Source organism: Prenolepis imparis, unplaced genomic scaffold, assembly GCF_030444845.1.
Source record: "Prenolepis imparis isolate NDT839.2.m4 unplaced genomic scaffold, iyPreImpa1.0 SCAF_55, whole genome shotgun sequence".
NCBI classification, from domain to species: Eukaryota; Metazoa; Arthropoda; class Insecta; order Hymenoptera; family Formicidae; genus Prenolepis; species Prenolepis imparis.
In genome coordinates, this window is record NW_028141213.1 from 93,969 (window position 1) to 115,338 (window position 21,370).

The window sequence follows — 21,370 nt, forward strand, 5'->3', positions numbered from 1 at the left end:
CTACTTTTTGTTTCTTTCTAATATTAACGCAGAAACGAGAATAGCGAATAGAGCTACAAAATACATATTATATACACTTTATTATGAATATAATTAATATACTAAATAGAACTTAAAGTGCTCATTATTTCTGGATTCTTACTTAAACCGAATTCTAATATAATAACGTACTAGCAATATAAAAACAAGAAACAAATCAGTCATTTTCTCAGTTGTCAAGAATATATAATTAAATCGTTATATATGTATAAGTATGTTTCTATCCTACAATTGGAAGGCATAATTATAAATATGCGTTAATTCAGATAGCATGCTGAATAAAGAATAATTTCTTTTATATTGCTATTACGATTGTCATTATAATATTCCAATTCAATTTCAATAAGAATTGAAAAATAATAAACGCTTGACTTCACCTTGCATATTAGTATTATCATAATGAAATGTATATGATATGTATTTTTTGTTGCTGAATATCACAATAAGGATTCTACGAGTAATATAATAAGAAGATATCCATAATTTTTTTTCATTTGCTATTCGTCAATAGAATATAAAATCATAAAATAATATATAAATTATAAGTAACTCATAATTTATATTTCCGTTTTAGATATTCTTTTATAAATATACGATGGTCATCTTCTCTTCACTATTTGGGTGAGATGATCCATTGCACGTTCATTGTTGAAAAATCCTTTATCTAAGTATCTGAGTTCGTTGTTTTCTGTACATAAAAAGTACCAGAATTAAAGAAAGTGACAAACAACTGTGATCTTTCAAAAGTAGAAAATTCAAGCCTTGAAACCCCTATTTAAAATTTAAATTCTCATTTTTTTTAACAAAGTTAAAGCTATTTAAAATTTGCTTATTTTTTAGAAAATTTTTTTTTATCCCTTATTATTAATTAATGTGAGGTGTATTTGCTCCGCGTTTAATGAACTTTAGACGCATATCTCGTATTATTCAATCACTATATGTAAAAGTGCATGGATCCTATATGCACAACGATAATGATAATAAAAACAAATTCAAATTTTGTAATCGAGAAAGATAATTATAAAGATTACGCACAATGAAAAGAAATATTTGTGCTAGTAAATTGATTATTCCTTTGGCGTGAATCGGATGAATATGTCCTCGCATGGTTGCAAAACGATATTGAATCCGTACTGAATCTCATCCGTCGTCTTTACACTTTTCACTCTCCACTTTCTCAGAACAGCTGTCAATATCGTTTTCATTTCAAGTAAAGCGAATCTTTGGCCGATACAGTTTCTCGGGCCAGCGCTGAATGGAACGTAGGCGTATGGATGTCTATTTTTCGAATTCTCCGGAAGAAAACGATCTGGATCGAACTTTTTTGGATCCGACCAAAATTGCGGATGTTTATGTATAAATGCGATGTTTATCACAACTGTAATATCTTTCGGGAGCGTATAATTACTTAAAATAAAACAGTTGTTATAGATTATATTGATTGTAATCTGCCACATTTTATATGGATAAATTTTTTCATATAAATGTTCTTGTGATATACAAAATGAATTTTTGTGTAAAAGCAGACTCTTAAATATAAGAATATCTTGAGATCTTTTTTAACTTAATATATTAATAGATGTAAAGTAATCCTCTCATACCCAGTTTTACATCTTCCACTAATTTCCTTAAAGTTACGGGTACTTGGATATAATCTGAGAGATTCCTTTATGACCATATCGAGATACTTTAATTGCGACAGCTCCTGTACACTGGCTGGTGTCTCGGAATCTTCGAAAACTTTCTCGAGTTCTCTATGAACCTTATCTTGCTGATCAAGATTATTGCCCAAAAGAAAAAGGGTCCAGCTTAACGCGATCGTAGTTGTGTCGTGACCCTATATATCATTATCAGACATTTACTTATAATTATATTGCCAAACCTAACGAGACAGAGTTTTGCGTTAAATTACAAAGATTTTCTCACAGCGAACATGAACGTGTTGACTTGTGCCCTCAATTCATCATCGGTTAACGGAGTTTCGTCCTTCTCATTTTGATCAAGTAACAGATCCAGAAAAGCTTTCTTCTTCCGCTTACCTAACGCAATAAATTTCGCAAGAATACAAAAATTTTCACACAAACTTTCAAAACATATATAACGATAATTTAATAATCACACCTATATCAAGTTCATCATCTTTGTTTTCTAATTTGGTAGAAATGTTTTCCAACTGTCGTGTAATCTTTCTTTTACTTATTACCTAAAATGTGACATTTACCTGTTATAAACTTGTTGAATTTATTTAAATAAAATGAAGTAAGTAGTATAAATAATTAATTTAATAAAATTCTGCTGATATCTGTAATGCCTTGAGTATTAGCGATTCATGTTGCACTTACTTCACTCGTGAATTTTTGTAATCTATTAATTCCTGAATTATATTCTCTTCCCGAAGGCATTAAGTAGTACAACCAATTTGGCCAACACCACGGTCGATACAATCGCTCGAGTACTAATTTGTTGCTTCTACGATTAAAAAAGTACGATTAAAACGTAATCACACATTGCTGTTAAGTCTTAAAAAAATCTTTTTAATATATCATTAGTGCTAACTATTAACTATTTTATTATTAACAAAATATGCAACTCATGACTTTTCGGACCTATGTATTGTTGTAGTATATTTGGTCTCATCTTCTTGAGCACGTACATCTACACCCATTGCCGTTTCTGCAAATAATAGTAACTAATTATATTATAGCTTTCTTGTCAAAATATGCTACATTTTAAATTTAAGAAAAAAAATTAAAATGTTATTTATAATTTTCGTAAGTACAGTATCGAATATAGTTAATTTTACTTTATGCATTTTATTAATTGTGAAAGCATAAATTTAAACCAAAATTAATTTATATCTTTAGTAAACATATTTTTCACCGTGTCTTCTATAACGAAACAATCGATATAGATAAGCAATAATGAATTGTTATAACGAAAGAACTTGTCAATTGAATGAAATTTAAATATTTAATAGTCTTCACAAGTTTCTGTTATCGATATCGCAATTTATAAAATTTGTTATAGCATAAAACATATTGTGTCAGCGTAACTTTTTTGTGTTCAAAAAGTATTATACATATTTATATAATTAATAATATGATATATATTTATTATTTACCACATATAATGTCAAGAGCAGCATTGTTAATAAACGGAAGAATATTTATAGCTTTCCATGGATTCTTTGCTATTTCTCTCTCGAGACATTTTGTCAGAATCTCTGCTTTTTCAGACATAATTATGGCATATTGGTTCAATATACTAAAATGGAACGTTGGCCCGATGAGTTTTCTGTCATGGAACCATTGTTGTCCTGAAGTAGTAGCAATCAGTGATACATTTATGTGTTAAAAATATCATAAATGATATAAAAAATATATAGATGCAGATATTGTCACATTTTTTTATTGTATATTTGCAATGTAAATAAGAAGAATTCCTTCACACAATTTAGTAATAATGTTTTAAGACACGCCAATTTACATGAATAATTAATATCAATATAAAATCAGTTACGTAAATAATTGAACATGAGATATCTTATTTATCGTATTAGGATATAAATATATACAAATCTGCATATTTGTATTAAATTAAAATTTAACTTTTTCTTCTTTTCCTAATTTGTTCAAATCAAATTATAATTTGCTTTTCATCTTTAATGAGATAATACAAATAGACATAAGAAAGTTTATTTATGTGCTTACCTGTAGAAGTAAGAAGTCCATTGCCTAACCAAGAATACAGAAACCTATAGGGGTCTCCTTTTTCGATATTTACGGTGCTGGGCAAAATAACCTGTAAAAATGAATTTAAAAAGAATATAAGCGTACATGTAATAATTTATCAAATTTGTTTCTTTATTTTCACTTTTTGTTGTTGTTTTTATAGGTACAAAATACTATATATAATAATGATGAAATTATTATATCATAATTTGATCTTTTTTTATATGTATGCAATAGCAGCAATGTGTCAATATTATTGACAACGAACAAAATTCATTTTCTGTGTGTAATTGTTACATTAAAAAACGTTTTAATAATAATTATACTTTTTAATAAGAATACACAATAATTTTTAATAACAAGTTGATAAAAGTTTGTTCTATTACACTATTGCAAATATAATGGTGCTTTTTTACGTTAATAAATTATCCACACATTCGTCATTGCAAATAACATAATAATTTATTAAAATAAATATGGACGATAATATAAATTTATTTAAATATTTTGCTATTTTTTTAAACATTTTTCCATTCTCACCTCTAAAAATTCAGGTTTACAGATATTAATAAACGGTCTTATACCAATCCAATTTATGAATATTCCTTCTTTAAAAGATAGCATAAACTGTTGCTCAATCAATTGTACGCGTTCTGTGGATAAACACATAATTGGATATTTAATATTGATTAATTAATATTTATTAATTATTATACTGATTTAATGTAAATTACGAATCTTAGATTTTTTTGCTAAAAATATATAAATGGCATTTGTAAAAGCATAATAGCAATATTATCTTATTCACAAAGTTCTTTACCATAATCCGTTCGTTTTATAAACTCAAATGCTGTACCAAAAGGAAATACACCGAATTGGGGAAAGTTTTTGAACTTTTGTCGAAGAACATAGTGATGATACACTAATATAATTGCGGAAATTATTAAACCAACAAGAAACAAAGCACACTTTGACATTAGTGTCAAAGAGCTTAAGTCCATTCTTGTAGCCTGTGAACATATAATTAATTCTGTTTCTGAAGAATCACTAGTTATAATTTTTCTTGTTTAATTAAATATTGTTTTACTACAAATTATGCAAAATGCAGCGTAATTTAGTTATTATTAAGTTTCTATAAGTACAGTTTATGGTTACAAAGTAAAATAGTTTTTATATAATTAATTTGTTAATATAGACACAAAATTAAAGTCTATTGAGGATGGTAATGACGATAGATTGGAAGATATTATCCTTTCTATATACGATATATCGCTTGAATATGCAAGTTTGAGAAAATCTAATTGATGAACTACACATTACATTATTCTAACATTATTCTAATTAATAAACTTTATATTATTCTAATTATCTACTTAAAAAATTACTATGACATCTACATTTTAATATATGGATTTTTATTTTAAGACTTGGAAAATACATATATCATCTAGTGTCGCGGAAATTTTGAGGTTACACACATATGAGTTATAAAAACTATGTTGAAAATTGAATATTACATATAATTTTTTTTTTACTATCTAAAATATTATTATAAATATTTATTATAAATTTATAGAGATAATTATTTTAGAAGAATTTTCTGATTATAGCAATAACTTTTATTTTATATAAATAATGATCCATTGATTTTTATAACTATATTTTATGCTATATAATAATTTATTATATTACGTTAGTTATTATTTAATTCCGTCAATCGAAATAAATAACAGTTCAGTATACATATATTATATTATATTATAATGTATATTTCAGTTAAATAATAATGTTTTTTATATTTTATAAAAAATATATTTATTTAGTTTAATTATGTAACAATAATATACTTAATTAGTTTAATTATGTAACAATCAAATCCTTGACAACAATAAATAAACTTTTAATATAACTTCTACGCAGTTTTTAATGATTATACAAATATAATTGAAACATCCTTGAAAAATACACGTGCCTGCTTTTTATTGATATTTTTATACATAGATTATGTTAAAAAAAAGATTATGTAAAAAGAAAAAGAACAATCTCATTTCAATAAGCAAATTATATAAGTTCCTCGACTTGATTAGTTGATTAAATAGCAACATATTTTTGCAATTAAATTGTTTGTTTAGTGATGTTATATTTATGATGGACGTGATCTAATTTATCTTAAATAAAAAAATCAAATATATTTATTAATATTATTAAAGTTTACCGTTTTCTGCATTTATATAAATGTTTTTTTCATATTTGTAAGGAAAATACGCGTCGTAAATAATAATGTAATAAAAAATTATGTAATAAAAAGTTACAGCTTGTAATTACGCGTTGCAATTATTCAAATATAAACGTTTTAATTTTTTATTCGTACTACACTCGTCAACAAAATTAACGCATATTTATTTTAAGTCAAAATTTCGCATAATTTCAAATAACTCCGCTAAAAATGACCGGATTTGAAAAATTTTCTTGTAGCTTAGTTCGAGAGCTTTCCAAAATGCTATAATAAAGTAAATTTCTCTTACGTACTTTTTGACTTATAAGGCTTGAAAATTACAGTATCGCCGGCATACGCATTACTGATGTATTACGTGAAGGTCTCCAGTCGGATTTACATCTCATGTGTGCGCGCGCGCGCGTGTGTGTGTGTATGTACAATCTATATCAGCAACCACGCATAGTTATACTATACAGCCGACTATTTCCGCTGATGGTAGATTATTATCGCCTCTTTTTATTGTATTGAAAGAAGTTACAGGAATGTTTGGTCCAAAAGTGCAGGAAACATTATTTGAAGCGCCTAATATTTTTGTTATGGCTTCAAAATCAGGCAAATTAACATCAAATCATGTAAAAACTTGGTTAAAAGATGTATTTTTTCCGAAAGTTAGACCAAAATTGGTATTATTATTAAATTCGTGGAGTGGACATTGTCCTAATATAATTTCAGAAACTAGACCAAATTCTGCAACAGATATTGGTTATTTAACTATTCCGGCGGGTACAACGGGAAAAATACAAGCATTAGATGTATATTTCGCTTATGAAAAAATTTTATTATTTTAACATTTTTCTGATACTGTTATATTGTTAGACCTCGCCATAGATCTTCATGTTAGAAATAATATTTTGAAATTGCAATTATTAATACATTATTAATTCTCATCGCCCAAGTTTCAAAATTTATTTAAATTTGCGTGGTTTAAAAGTCGATATATACAGAATAGACCGAAAGAATTTCAAACACCAATTGAATTTTGTTTCAAAAATCATTTAAAACCAACATGCGACATTTGCGGCGAAGTTGCTATAATTGCATGCGCATGGTGTAAAAAATCTCTTTGTATAAAACATTTCTTTCACGATCATCATTTTTGTAATCAAACAATATGAACCATAAATATAATAACTAAAACAACAAAAAAGAGCAATGAGAAGCAATAAATATAATGTTCATATTACTTATATTAACTTTTCTGATATTTTATACACTATATTTTTGGTGTGGGATATCATAATGTACAGTGTATTTTATGTATACTTATAAAAAAATGTCATATAATGAATAAAGCACTTATTAAAGCATTTTATATTATATTATATTATATTATATTTTGTATTATATTTATTTATTTATTTTTCCTTTCCTTTAAAAATAAATATTATATTTAATATATATATATATAACGGAATCAATCCTTAATTGTTCAAATATACTATTTTTGAATATTGTAATAAAAAAGAACAAATTTACAGGTACAGATATCCTATCGAGTGTAATATAATTTAACATAATTAATCTCAAAAAGATACAATAAAAACGTATTTATTAATATATTAATTAACAAAAAATAGTAAATTAAGAAATATTTTTATCGGCTCTCAGTATAACTAAATGTGATTTTTAAATCCGGCCTATAGAGCCACGCACGAAAATTAATTCTAATTTTCTAGAACTGTATCTCTTGGTTTGAGAATACTAAATAGTAAAGTTGAAAAATACTAAATAGTAAAAAATAGTAAAGTTGTATGTAATTATAAATAAAAATATGCTATTGCGTCTATGTCATAGAAATCATAGATGAATCACAGATTGTGTAGTTTGTACATAAACATATCTATTTAATCTCTGATCTTTAACATCGAGTCAAAGAGATTTTCCTTGTTGATTTTCCTCTATCTATTTTTAAGTGCATAAAAACATATTTTCTCATTCTCAGCTCACATATATGTAAACTATTTATTGCCAGATAATTGCTCTATAATATATTAATACAGTCGTCAACAAAATTAACGCATATGTATTTTAAGTCCAAATTTCGCATAATTTCAAATAAGCATAACTCCGCTAAAAATGATCGGATTTGAAAAATTTTTTTTTCACTGTCAAGCTTGAAGTCTCTACTTTAAAAACCATTCGTCAGATTTTTAATTTATCCTCCTCCCCCGTACGCCACTGCTTCAAAAGTAAGGACGTGTTTTGTCTAAAAAAAATTGCGTACTTCGACACACTCCACGGAGTGAAATAAATTTTTTTCGCAAATCTTATCATAACTATCGTAAAATGTGGACTTTTTACTACAAATTTAAAAAAAAAGCAAAGTTTGTACGATTTTTTTTCGCGGAGTTATTACATATGAAAGTTACCCATACATTTTTTTCATTTAATGACTCCAAACCCTCTCTGCTGTGTGTGTGTGTATGTGTGCGTGCGTGCGTATGGTTAGGAGAGGGAAATGATATATCAATACTTTCAAAAATACTTTAAATCAATACTTTAAAGAAAGAGAGAGAGAGAGAGAGAGAAGAGAGAGAGAGAGAGAGAGAGAGAGAGAGAGAGAGAGAGAGAGAGAGAGAGAGAGAGAGAGAGAGAGAGGGAGGGAGAGAGAGAGGGAGAGAGAGAGAAAGAGAGGAAGAGAAAGGGAGAGAAAGCAAACAACAAAATAAATTATATATATATATATATATATATATATATGTATATTATATAGATATAAAGAATTTCGCTTAATTATTTTCATGCAACGAAATTATCTCATCATTTCGTCCTATGTCTGACTTAATCTTACTTAATTCCTTGAATGCGTAATGAGTATAATTTACAGTGTATCTTATACTTATATATATATATATATATATATATATATATAAAAGTATAAGATACACTGTAAATTATACTCATTACGCATTCAAGGAGTTAAGTGTAAATTAAGTCAGACATAGGATGAAATAATGAGATAATTTCATGCACGAAAATAATTAGGCGAAATTCTTTATATCTATATAATATACATATATATATATATATATATATATATATATAAAAGTATAAGATACACTGTAAATTATACTCATTACGCATTCAAGGAGTTAAGTGTAGATTAAGTCAGACATACGACGAAATGATGAGATAATTTCATCCACGAAAATATATATATATATATATAATTAGGCGAAATTCTTTATATAATATATACAATATGTATTTATAAGATACACTGTAAATTATACTCATTACGCGCATTCAAGGAATTAAGTATAGATTAAGTCAGACGTAGGACGAAATGATGAGATAATTTTGTTGTAAATAATTAGGCGAAATTCTTTGTATCTATATAATATATATTATATAATAGATAAATTTTATAAGTGATCATGAAGTTGTCATGAATATTATATAAGATATAATCAATTTTTTTGCTATTTACTTGTAGTAAGGAAGATAATTTTTATAAAATCGATTATTTAAATAGTTTATTGCAAAAAAATGAAATTTGGACTCTCGTTCGGAATATGAAATTCTATAAAAACATGAGTCAAATTTTTTGACTCGTAACTGATATAAAGAATATTTTATAATTGTTTCATAAAAAATTATTTATTTATCTCTTTGATATTATACATTATTTAATTAATAAAAAGAAAAGTAAATAATAATATAAATAATAAGAAAATAGTAAGAAAAATATGAATTTTATGACTATTTGAATTTATTGAGAAACTCTTGAGTAAAGTTATTTTATTGTTAGAAGACATCTTATACATACGTGTTTTAATTGTGATATAATTTGATAATTATATAAATAATTAAAACATGTATGTGTCAAAATTTAAAACTTAATACTGTAAAATAAGCAATAACACTGGTGTAAAGTAAGAACCTTATAAAGCGAGATTAACTCTGTTATTTTTTACGAGTATTATATATTTGTACGTATAATATATGTATATAAAAAAGTTAATACAGATATTTTTTATAGGTTTATTTATTTTCTATGATAATTTGTATGATCTAACATAGTTTCTTCTGTCTATGCTAGTTTGTTTAGTATCTTTTTTCAAGTATTGATAGCTTGAACAGTGAGCATTGTATGGCTGTGAGGATTTTCTTATCGTTGTTTGTTTCGTTTCGATTCTCTGCTATTAGAAAAAAAAGTCCTTTAATATCTTATCTTATAAATCACCATGCAATTTTAATATATGCATTAACACACATTAAAGATTATAGTGTAATAATTTGCATTATATATATATATATATATATATATATATGTATATCATATATAGCTCAGCTTACACGTAAGTATACTTGAATCTCAGAATTTGGCAGAATAATTGCAGAATATAAATTTTTTATTATTAAACATTAAATATTGTTTTTAAGTTTGATCAATAATAATCCGCCGAGATCTCAAATTTTGCGTTAATTTTATTTGTTAAAAATATAAGTGCAATACCGTTTGAATTCGTTAGATATTAAACAAAGTTTCAACGTAGTCGTTAAATATTATAAGATATTAAAAGTTAAATATAATAATATAGATAAGATATAATAAATCTTATAAAATATACATATATTTAGATATAATTATTTTTGACGCATTTTTGCATTACATGATAAAAATGATTCAAAATTTAGCATGTCAGGCTGTATAAAATGAAATGTAAGTATAATTATATAACGAAAATTTTGCTAATTAGATAGATTTATATGGGATGACAAAGATAATAGCGGTGACAAAGAAGAAAGATATGTATATGTATTTTTTTTTAGCGGAATAAAGATACGTAGTTTTGACACATCTTTTTTCAGTGAACAGTGTTTTAATGATAGATCCTTTAATAAAATTCAGAAACCTTCCTTATCGAAATATTTCTATAATTTTGATTCTTTTTTCATTTAGATTCATTAATTTAAATAAAGTACCAGAACAATTCTGAAAAATATAGCAGACAAATGTAATGCTTGCGAAAATACGAGCTTGAATGAAGCAATTTAGAAATAATAGGAATCGGTTATCATGGAAGGAATAAAATCTTACAAATATTGATTTGATATTTTCACTTCCAGAATTTTTCTGTGTTTTCTTACGATTACAGTCATGACATTAAATATTGGATTAGACGTCATATATGTGTTTTATATAAACTATTAATTTAAACAATAGTACAGATGTACAGTAGCAAAGAATAATACAGATATAGACATATTCACCATTGACATCTCATTCAGCTATATTTCTGTTATATTGTATAAAGTTTATGGAGTATATTAATTTATAATTATTTTATTGTGAGTTGTCGAAAACTTCATTATTAAATACTATTTAAAAAATTTTTAAATGCTTAATTAGCATTAAAAATATATTATAAAATAGAATTTATACACACACACATAATTATATAATATAAAATATAAGATTATCTATAAACAATAAGACAAAACTGCGAATTTTTCAACGATTTTAAAAAGACAGCTGAGAAAAATAATTAATCTTGAGTTAAATTATTCATGAATAAGGAATTAAAAAAAAGTTAATTATTTTTTACAGTTTTCTTTACGCTGACGATTCTAGTCGACAACTTGTTCTATTACAATATTTATGTCGGGTAATGAAATCAAGTCAAAAGGCATTCCTAGATTTGTACAGATAAATTTTAGACGACGATAATGTACAAAAAACTTAAGTTACATCCGATTCAACTTTTCGCGCACAAATTATATTTGACGATAATATACACGTGTGCCTTATCATAATATAAATAAATAAAAGTAGCAGCTACGTAATATCGAGATAGAGACGAAGCAAGTTTGCCATTGTTTTGTTACCATATAGCTAAAATGGAGCAGCGACTTCTAAAGGAAATTGGTGAGTCGAGAATTTTTACAAAATCAAATAATTTTGATGCCGATTTAACAAACAGATAATTAAGATATACAACGCTAATATTTTTTTTTCGTGCCACATATTATTTTTTAATATACCTACTATTCTAATTTTATTTTGATGTAATGTAGTAACCATTGCATAGCGAGTCTCGTGATTCCTTAGATTCGAGTAAAATCGCGTACATTATTTCGAATTTGATGCTATTAACTATATTCTAGCGTATATTTTCGCGTTTTAGGTATACAAGAATTAAGTTAAATTTTTACGTACGTCTTTCACAGGGTAGACGACAGAAAGTATATTTAAATAATTGTCAGAATTTTTTGGATAAATAGGATTATTGCAAAATAGAATTTCTTTATTGTTAAGTATTAAATATTATTATTAAATATCGTCAATAATCCACCGATCTCAAATTATGCGTTTATTCCACACACACACACACACACACACACACACACACACACACACACACACACACACACACACACACACACACACACACACACACACACACACACACACACACACACACACACACACACACACACACACACACACACACACACACACACACACACACACACACACACACACACACACACACACACACACACACACACACACACACACACACATTTGCGGAAAATATAAGCAAAATACTGTTTTTACAATTAGAGATCGTTATGTACAGATAGATAATAGAAGAATAGTATAATAGAAGTTAAAATGTAGACATGTCAATAAACATATATAATAATACATTTTGCGAATTTTTTTTCTTTATTTCTCTTTCGATTAGATCATTAAACTTATATTTTTGAATTTAAAGAGTATTTTGAATTTAATATTAAATTTGAGATATAATAAATATTTATCTATACACACGCAAAATAATTGTAGAAAAATTTTAATATATTATATTATTTAATGCTTTGTAATTATTAATATTTTTTTGATTTTAAATAATGTTCAAATTGTTATGAAACATTATTATAATTAATTTATTAATTTTAATAATAATTTATTATGATTTTCTATTTAATATCTCTATATATATCTCTTGTCAATTTTGCTTGACCTTTTCATCATATTGGTTTTTTTTTTCGCCAGATAATATAATGACAGAAGCGCTTTTCAAGTTCTCGATAAAATGTTTGCATAAATATATGAAGATCAAGCCGAAGAGCAATTATGCCATCAGTCCGTATAACTTATATGAAGCACTATTTTTGGTTTATCTTACGTCCCAGTGGTGCCATTGAACATCGCCTAAAACAAATCCTTTATTTAACGGCAGTCTCGAAAGATGACTTGAGAGGTACTGTTAATTTTGATAAACATTTCGCAAATTTAATCAACAAAGCATCAACCTCCCGTGATCTACAATTAGAAGTAAATAATTTTTGAGCATTTTTGCATTAAATTAAATGATGGAAATTATATAGGAAAATAAGTCAAAATTTTCAGGTCACATTGTGTTAAATGACACACACAACATGTAAAGATACTTATTAAATAAAAACTCTGAGACTCTAAAATATTTATTAAGCGGTAACAAAAAATATATATTTTTAAGCAAAATAAAGATTCAAAACTTAATATTTTAAATATGTCACTGAGTAATCTTTTGCTTATCGAGTTATATAACTTTGTTTCTTTTTTATATAAACTAAAACAACAACTACACGCGCGCCATTCTTCGGTTTTATATTAAAAAGAATGATATTATTAAACAAATAATATTTTTTAACAGAATCAGCTGATAACTGTCAAAAAATATTAATCGAGTTTAAAGTACCATAATATATTATTTAAAACATATTATTATTTTAATTTTTAAAACATAGTATTATTTAAGAATTTAATTAGCAAATTGACGGTTAAATCAGCTGATATCTGTAAAAAAATATTACTAAAGCGTTAATTTGCTAATTAAATTTTAAAGTAATAACACGCACACACACACACACACACACACACACACATGTTATAAAAATTAAAATAGTAATATGTTGTAAATAATATCTTGATACTTTATCCTTGAATAATATTTTTTGACAAAAATCACCTGATAACTGTCAAAAATATTAACCGAGCAAATAAATTTAACCGATTTAAAGTAGCTAATTCCTATCAAAAAATATAAATAAATCCTTTCGTCAATAAAATTTTAATTAATCTCGACGTTGTGATTATCTCGATTATCAAAAGATTCTTATAGAAAATTCTATTTTTTGTTTGCACTTTCTGTTTTAGATTCAAAAACTAAATTTTTATGCATTATTGCATAATTAATTATTATATATTATTTTTCATGCATTGATTGCAATGCATGCATAAAAATATGTGAATTAATTATGCAATGCATAAAAATTTATTATTTAAACCCTTAACAGAGAACAAAAAAAAATATAATTTTCTACAAGAATCTTTCGATCAAAATATCTGCGCTTTCATTAGATTCGCATCCACCACGCTGAACGTCTCGCGCGAGACTGACCGCAAGACTCTGGGAAGCGGTGTTGCCAAGCGCACCCCCTACGTCCTTCACGCTGCGCGTTTCGCGCGAGACTGAGTCAGTCTCGCAATCGCAACATCTCGAGAATCGAGAATCGAGAATCAGTCTGGCGCGAGACGCGCAGCGTGAAGGACGTGTGGGGTGCGCTTGGCGACACCGCTTCTCAGATTCTTGCGGTCAGTCTCGCGCGAGACGTTTGGTAGATGCGTACAGACGCACGAATCTAATGAAAGCGCAGATATTTTGGTCGAAAGATTCTTGTAGAAAATTATATTTTATTTTGTTCTCTGTTAAGGGTTTAAATAATAAATTTTTTTGTCTTTTGTATATTATATATATGAAACATACCTAAGTCGATTTAGATGATTTACGGAAAAAAGCCTATGTGTCCTTTTTCCATCCATGGCCTTAATTATATTATTTTATATTTTCTTGACGTTTAAAATAACTGAACAAAAGAACATATAATTATAACATTAAAAAGCGCTGATATTATTGTCCCATAATATATCAATGTTAAATTTCGATGATAAATATATGTATATACACATACATATACATTATATGTATACATATATATATATATATATATACATATATATACATTTTTACATTTTTTAAATTCTTGGTAATGTTTACCAAATTTGTAAAAATGTTATTTATGCTGAGATAATGTATTAAAAAAAATGGAACTGTCTTTTTCTCATATATGTGTAATGTGCGCTGTGCTTAATTCTGTTTTAATTTTGCTATAATATTGTTATTACATTATATATTATTTTTTAATAATATATTATATCTACATTATTTTTTTAAAAGTCCAGTAATAACAGAATTGTATTTTTGACTCATCCTTTCACTTGGCGTACGCTATATACATATAATAGGTGTCTATCTATTCTTTTAAATTTTTATAATTGTATCTCGATGTATGAGATAATGTATATTTATATAATAATAAATAAATATTGAATTTTTGATAATAATATTCAATGATAAGTTTTGATGTTTTGTTAATGTGCATTTATCAGTATGTTTGTATAAGTGCATGATATTATTTTGATAGAAACGGTTACCTTCAAACTAGAATGAAGAATCACCCTAAAGAATAGTTTCAAACTTGAAAATTGTACAAATAAATCTTAGAAAAAAAATGTACTACCAGAGCAAAAATTACATCTGATAGCAATGTTAATTAACAATAATGCGAGCAAAATTACAGTTGCTAAATAATATTGCGATCAAATCTACTGAAAAAAATACTTGTGAATTTCACGTGGGTCACACGTTTGTTCCTACTTTTGCTATTTTATAAACACATTGGAAATTAATCGGGAACAGGCAATATTAATTGGTAAATTTGAAAATTTTTTTATAAAATTATGTGTAATTTTGTAATCAATTTGTCGAATAGATAACGATCTATAATTACGCTGATCATACGTTCTTTATTCTAAAAGACAATCCTTTATTTCAAGTAGCAGTCCTTTAGATTTTCATTTTTTTTAAACTTAATTTTGTTCTTTATTTTTACATATTTGTCTTATATTACAATTTTGTCCTTTATCTTTTATTGATGCGATGATAATAATCTACAACTTATTCTATTACAATATAATTATGTTGGATGGTGAGACCAAGTCAAATGGCAGCTCTAGATTTGTACAAAAAAATTTTGGACGATGATAATAATGTACCAAACACGCGGTTTAAATTTTCGTACACAAATTTCATTCGGTGACAATATATTCGTGCGCTACATAATATGATATAAATATGTAAGCAAGTTTGTCACTGTTTTGCTACGTATAGCTATAATGGAGCAGCAAATTCTAAAGAAGAAAATTGGTGAGTCGAAATATTTTTTACAAAAAATCAAATAATTTTGATTCCGATTTAATAAACAGATAATTGAGATATACAACTCTAATATTTTTTGTAGCACATATTATTTTTTAACATTTTACTATTTTAATTTGATATATTTCGATGTAATTAAGTAACCACTGCGTAGTGAGTCTTTAGATTTTTTAGATTTGAGTAATGTTGCACATTATGGTATACATTATTTCGAATTCTGATGGTATTAACTATATTTTAGCGTATATTATCGTATTTTGTACACGTAAATGTACATGGAATAAGATCAATTTTAACGTACAATTTTTACTGCGTAAACAACGGAAAGTATATTTAATAAATACCAGAATTTTAGATATGTACATATATAGAATTATTGCAGAATATAAATTCTTTATTGTTAAGTATTAAACATTACTAATAAATATTATCAATAATAATCAACTTCGAATTTTGCATTTATTTTACTTGCTGGAAATATAATCAACATATTGTCAAAGAGTTTGTTACATATTTAACAAAGTTTGACTATAAACATGTTAGCAAATATATGTAAGTATATATTTATAAATCAATTGAATTGACTTGCATTATATTTCGTGCGCAATATACCTTATGAACAACTTCTGTTACAAATTCGGAGAGCAATGAAATAATCGTTTGGTCATTTAAATTTAATGTGTGCATGTATTAAATTTATGAATTTATGAAACAAAAAAAAACTCGTATTTTTTAAAGATGCAATAAAAAAATTATAAATATAAATGTATCATTCTCACTTAAATATGTGAACCATATGCGATGTTTTTAACACTATATTAATTTTACTATAATATTGCTATAGTTAATTGGAATATAATTAATGTTTTTTATATATTTTATATATATATTTTATATATATATATATATATATTTATATAGCGTCAAGTAAAAAAGTAGTCACAAATTCAACGATTTTGTTAATGAACCTTGAAAAAGAAGATATAGATCAAATATATAAAAAACATTAATTATATTCCAATTAACTATAGCAATATTATAGTAAAATTAATATAGTGTTAAAAACATCGCATATGGTTCACATATTAAGTGAGAATGGTACATTTATATTTATAATTTTTTTATTGCATCTTTAAAAAATACGAGTTTTTTTTGTTTCATAAATTCATAAATTTAATACATGCACACATTAAATTTAAATGACCAAACGATTATTTCATTGCTCTCCGAATTTGTAACAGAAGTTGTTCATAAGGTATATATATTCATAATATATATATATATATATATATACCGGGTGTTAAATTTCAAACGTAACAGGTGGAATATCTCGTAAATAATGCATTTTAGAAAAAAATGTTACCTACAAAAGTTGTAGGGTTTCGAGGGGGACATAACATAGTAATATTCATATGACCTTGGGCGGCGTCTCCAAGATCAAGTGGAGGTAAGAATAAATTTTTTAAATGGAAACCTATATTTTTTATTATAACATCTTTTTCTACTAATTAACTTGAACAACTTTTATCTGAAGCATTTTTTTATTTACCTAATATTTTTTAAGATATTCAAGAAAAACTTGGTAATTCTTTCAACATGTTTTTCTATGTAAAAATTCTGTCTTTTTTATTTAAAGATTTATTAATAAAGCATTTTTTCTTTTCTGAATCTTTTCCTTCTGTCATTTGACTTTCAAGCAGATGTATTGTAGTCGATCAGAAAAAACACATAACAGATAGACTGAGCACTCAGTGTGTTTACATTTTTTGTTGTATCGTCAGCGCCAATCCACGGACTTTCATATTTACGGAAGAAGGTGGGAATGTGTAACTTTTTAAATCAGTTACAGTAGCGCGACTAATGTGGTCATTAGAGTAAATTGTGTTTCCATTTTCTATTCTTTTTTCACTTGCCGTTATGGTGCGTTATACTGATGTGGAATATCGTGACATGCTTTTAATTTATGGTGAATGTAGACGAAATGCTAGAGGAGTTGCTAGAGTTTACCGGCAAAGATACTATAATAGGCTCCATTATCCATCTCCCATGGTCTTCATTCGTGTATTTTATCGTTCAGGAGAGCACGGAACTTTGGCCGCTCATCGCAATATAAATCGGCCTCGTCCAGTTTGTAATGACAATAAACGTTTTAGCAGCAATTACTGTGAACCCTCATTACAGTACACGACAATTGTCACGGGAACTTGGAACATCCAACGTAAATGTTTGGAATATTTTGTGTCGTCAACACCAACATCCATATCATATCCACTTACACCAAGCATTAACGCAGGAAGATTATAATAGAAGATTAGAATTTTGCCGATGGGCCTTACAGCGCTATGAAGAAGATGAAATGTTCTTTTCTAAAATATTGTGGAGCGATGAAGCTACATTTCATAACAGTGGCCATGTGAATCGTCATAATCTTCATTATTGGAGCGACCAAAATCCTAGATGGTTAAGACAAATTGATCATCAACATGTATGGTCGTTGAATGTGTGGTGTGCCATTGGTGACACAATTATCGGCCCATTTTTCTTCGATAATATCGTTAACGGACGAATTTTTTTGAACTTTCTGGTTGAGGAACTACCTCCTCTTCTGGAAGATTTACCTCTAAACCTTTGACAGAACATGTGGATGCAACTTGACGGAGCACCTTGCCACTTTAGTGTAATCGTCAGACAACACATGAATGTTATTTTTCCTGACCGATGGATAGGTCGGGGAGGTCCAGTGTCTTGGCCTCCCAGATCACCTAATCTGACTTGCCTAGATTATTATTTGTGGGGTAGAATCCGGAAAATTGTTTATGTTAATCCTCCAACTACAAGAGAAAATATGATAGAACGAATACGCGAAGCGTGCGGAAGAATTTCAAGAGACGAATTACAAAGTGTGCATAATGGTTTCCAACGAAAATTACAAGCTTGCATAGATGTAAGAGGACAACATTTTGAACACTTAGATTAATGGAATTTTTTTTTTTTTAAGAAAAAGAATTTGGTTGACTTCGATACTCTTTCTAAAAATTCTTTTATTTTTAAATGTGAAGATTTATGAATAAAGTTTATTTCTTATTTGCTTCATTAATTATTTTCTTTTTTCTTTTTTGAGTCCTTTTGTTCCATTATTTGATCTTCAATATCGTAAGCTGAAGAGTTACCAAGTTTTTCTTGAATATCTTAAAAAATATAAGGTAAATAAAAAAATGCTTCAGATAAAAGTTGTTCAAGTTAATTAGTAGAAAAAGATGTTATAATAAAAAATATAGGTTTCCATTTAAAATATTTATTCTTACCTCCACTTGATCTTGGAGACGCCGCCCAAGGTCATATGAATATTACTAAGTTATGTCCCCCTCGAAACCCTACAACTTTTGTAGGAAACATTTTTTTCTAAAATACATTGTTTACGAGATATTCCACCTGTTACGTTTGAAATTTAACACCCGGTATATATATATATATATATTTATATATAGGCGTCTATCTATTTTTTAATATTTTCATAATTGTATCACGAAATGTGAGATGACATATATTCATATAAATATAAATAAATTTTGAATTTTTGACATCAATATTAAATAATATGTTTTGATGTCTTTTAATTATGTGTATCTGTGAGGGAGTGCGTTTGTATCCGTTAGATATGATTCTTGTGATATCTGCAACAAATCTTTTCAAGAAAATATTAGGATCGCATGGTTTTTGTGCACCTTTATAAACTCCCACTACTATTGGGCTAGTCCGCTGTACATTTACAATTCTACATTGAATGGGCCAAAGTTGAATAGTACCTGATTTATCTAAACTACATCCATCTGTATTGAAATCAAGTTCTAAGTAATTAATAGATGCGATTGGAATATCTGAAAGATGTTGAATAATCCCTGTTTCGAGATCAAAATGAACATATTCTCCTGGTTCTATATCAAAAGTGACAACACGTGTATGTGGTGTATCAAGAAGTGTTCTTACATCTTTAGGCAAGGTAGAAAAGCAGGGATGTGTTCGCAGAAGAGATAATATACTATTACCTTGAATATGTGTTAAATTATTATTCGCGAAACAAGATGCTAAACGTTCGCGAAAGGATGGCTCAATCGATGAAGTATTATTAAAGAATGATGCAATTGCATCATCCTTTAATGATATTGAGCCATTATCTCCAAAAGTTGCATCGCACTTATAATTACAATTATCTAATATGTTACAGTTATCATTATTATTTGTAAAAGAAGAACCGTATTCGGTAACTAATGGAATATTTTGAATATCACGATTATTTTCGGAAATATATTTTGAACGACAATATAAACGATTTTTTATTTCGAACATAACCCTACTTCGTTGTCTCATAGATAAATTTTTTAATGTTTTTCGTGAGATAGATGATTTTAATTTGATTTTTTCCATATTTACGTATCTCCTCGATGACGTCTGCTGCAAATGATGTACGTAGCTCGTCGAATCCTGTGCAATTTTTAACTATAATATTCTTCGTTCGCACTAGTCACTGCTCACTGCCGCAACGATTAAACTCAGAATGATCGAGAAAGCGATCCGTTAAAAATAGCGGTAAAGCTGAGATCGCTGTGATCCAATCACAAGCTTCGGCCAATCCAATACGGATTACTGCTAGGTAATAACATGGCGCGAAATTTAACAGCATTAATCGGATAACATTACTAAGATTGTAAATATAAAATATTACATATATTTTAATATTTGTACATATATATAATATATATGTATGTATATATATATATATATATTAATTATAAATATTATATAAATATCAATTTTATATATATATTAATTATAAATATTATATAAATATCAATTTTATATATATAAATATATATATGTATAATATATATAATATAAATATTTAATATATAATATTAATTAAACCTTTTATTATAAAACTTCATTATCATATTATATAAAATCTGTAACTTTTGTCAATTATTATTAAATATTATTATTAAAAGTATACATATTATATAAATTAAACATTAAAAGTTTATTAAGCGATT

At 26.7% G+C, this 21,370-nt stretch overlaps 1 protein-coding gene across 1 annotated transcript; it reads right to left on the minus strand.

The window, feature by feature from the left end:
- Positions 1-659: 659 nt before the first annotated feature.
- On the minus strand, positions 660-20,842 carry LOC145947225 (cytochrome P450 4C1-like). The gene is made up of 12 exons (XM_083057028.1): positions 20,754-20,842; positions 4,591-4,780; positions 4,311-4,423; positions 3,750-3,840; positions 3,161-3,355; positions 2,646-2,712; positions 2,382-2,508; positions 2,161-2,242; positions 1,966-2,078; positions 1,641-1,876; positions 1,075-1,446; positions 660-727 (listed from the first exon to the last, which is right to left on the minus strand). The coding sequence occupies exons 2-11, from the start codon at positions 4,769-4,771 to the stop codon at positions 1,107-1,109; spliced, it is 1,545 nt and encodes a 514-aa protein (XP_082913154.1). The 5' UTR covers positions 4,772-4,780; positions 20,754-20,842; the 3' UTR covers positions 660-727; positions 1,075-1,106.
- Between the last annotated feature and the right edge of the window lie 528 nt (positions 20,843-21,370).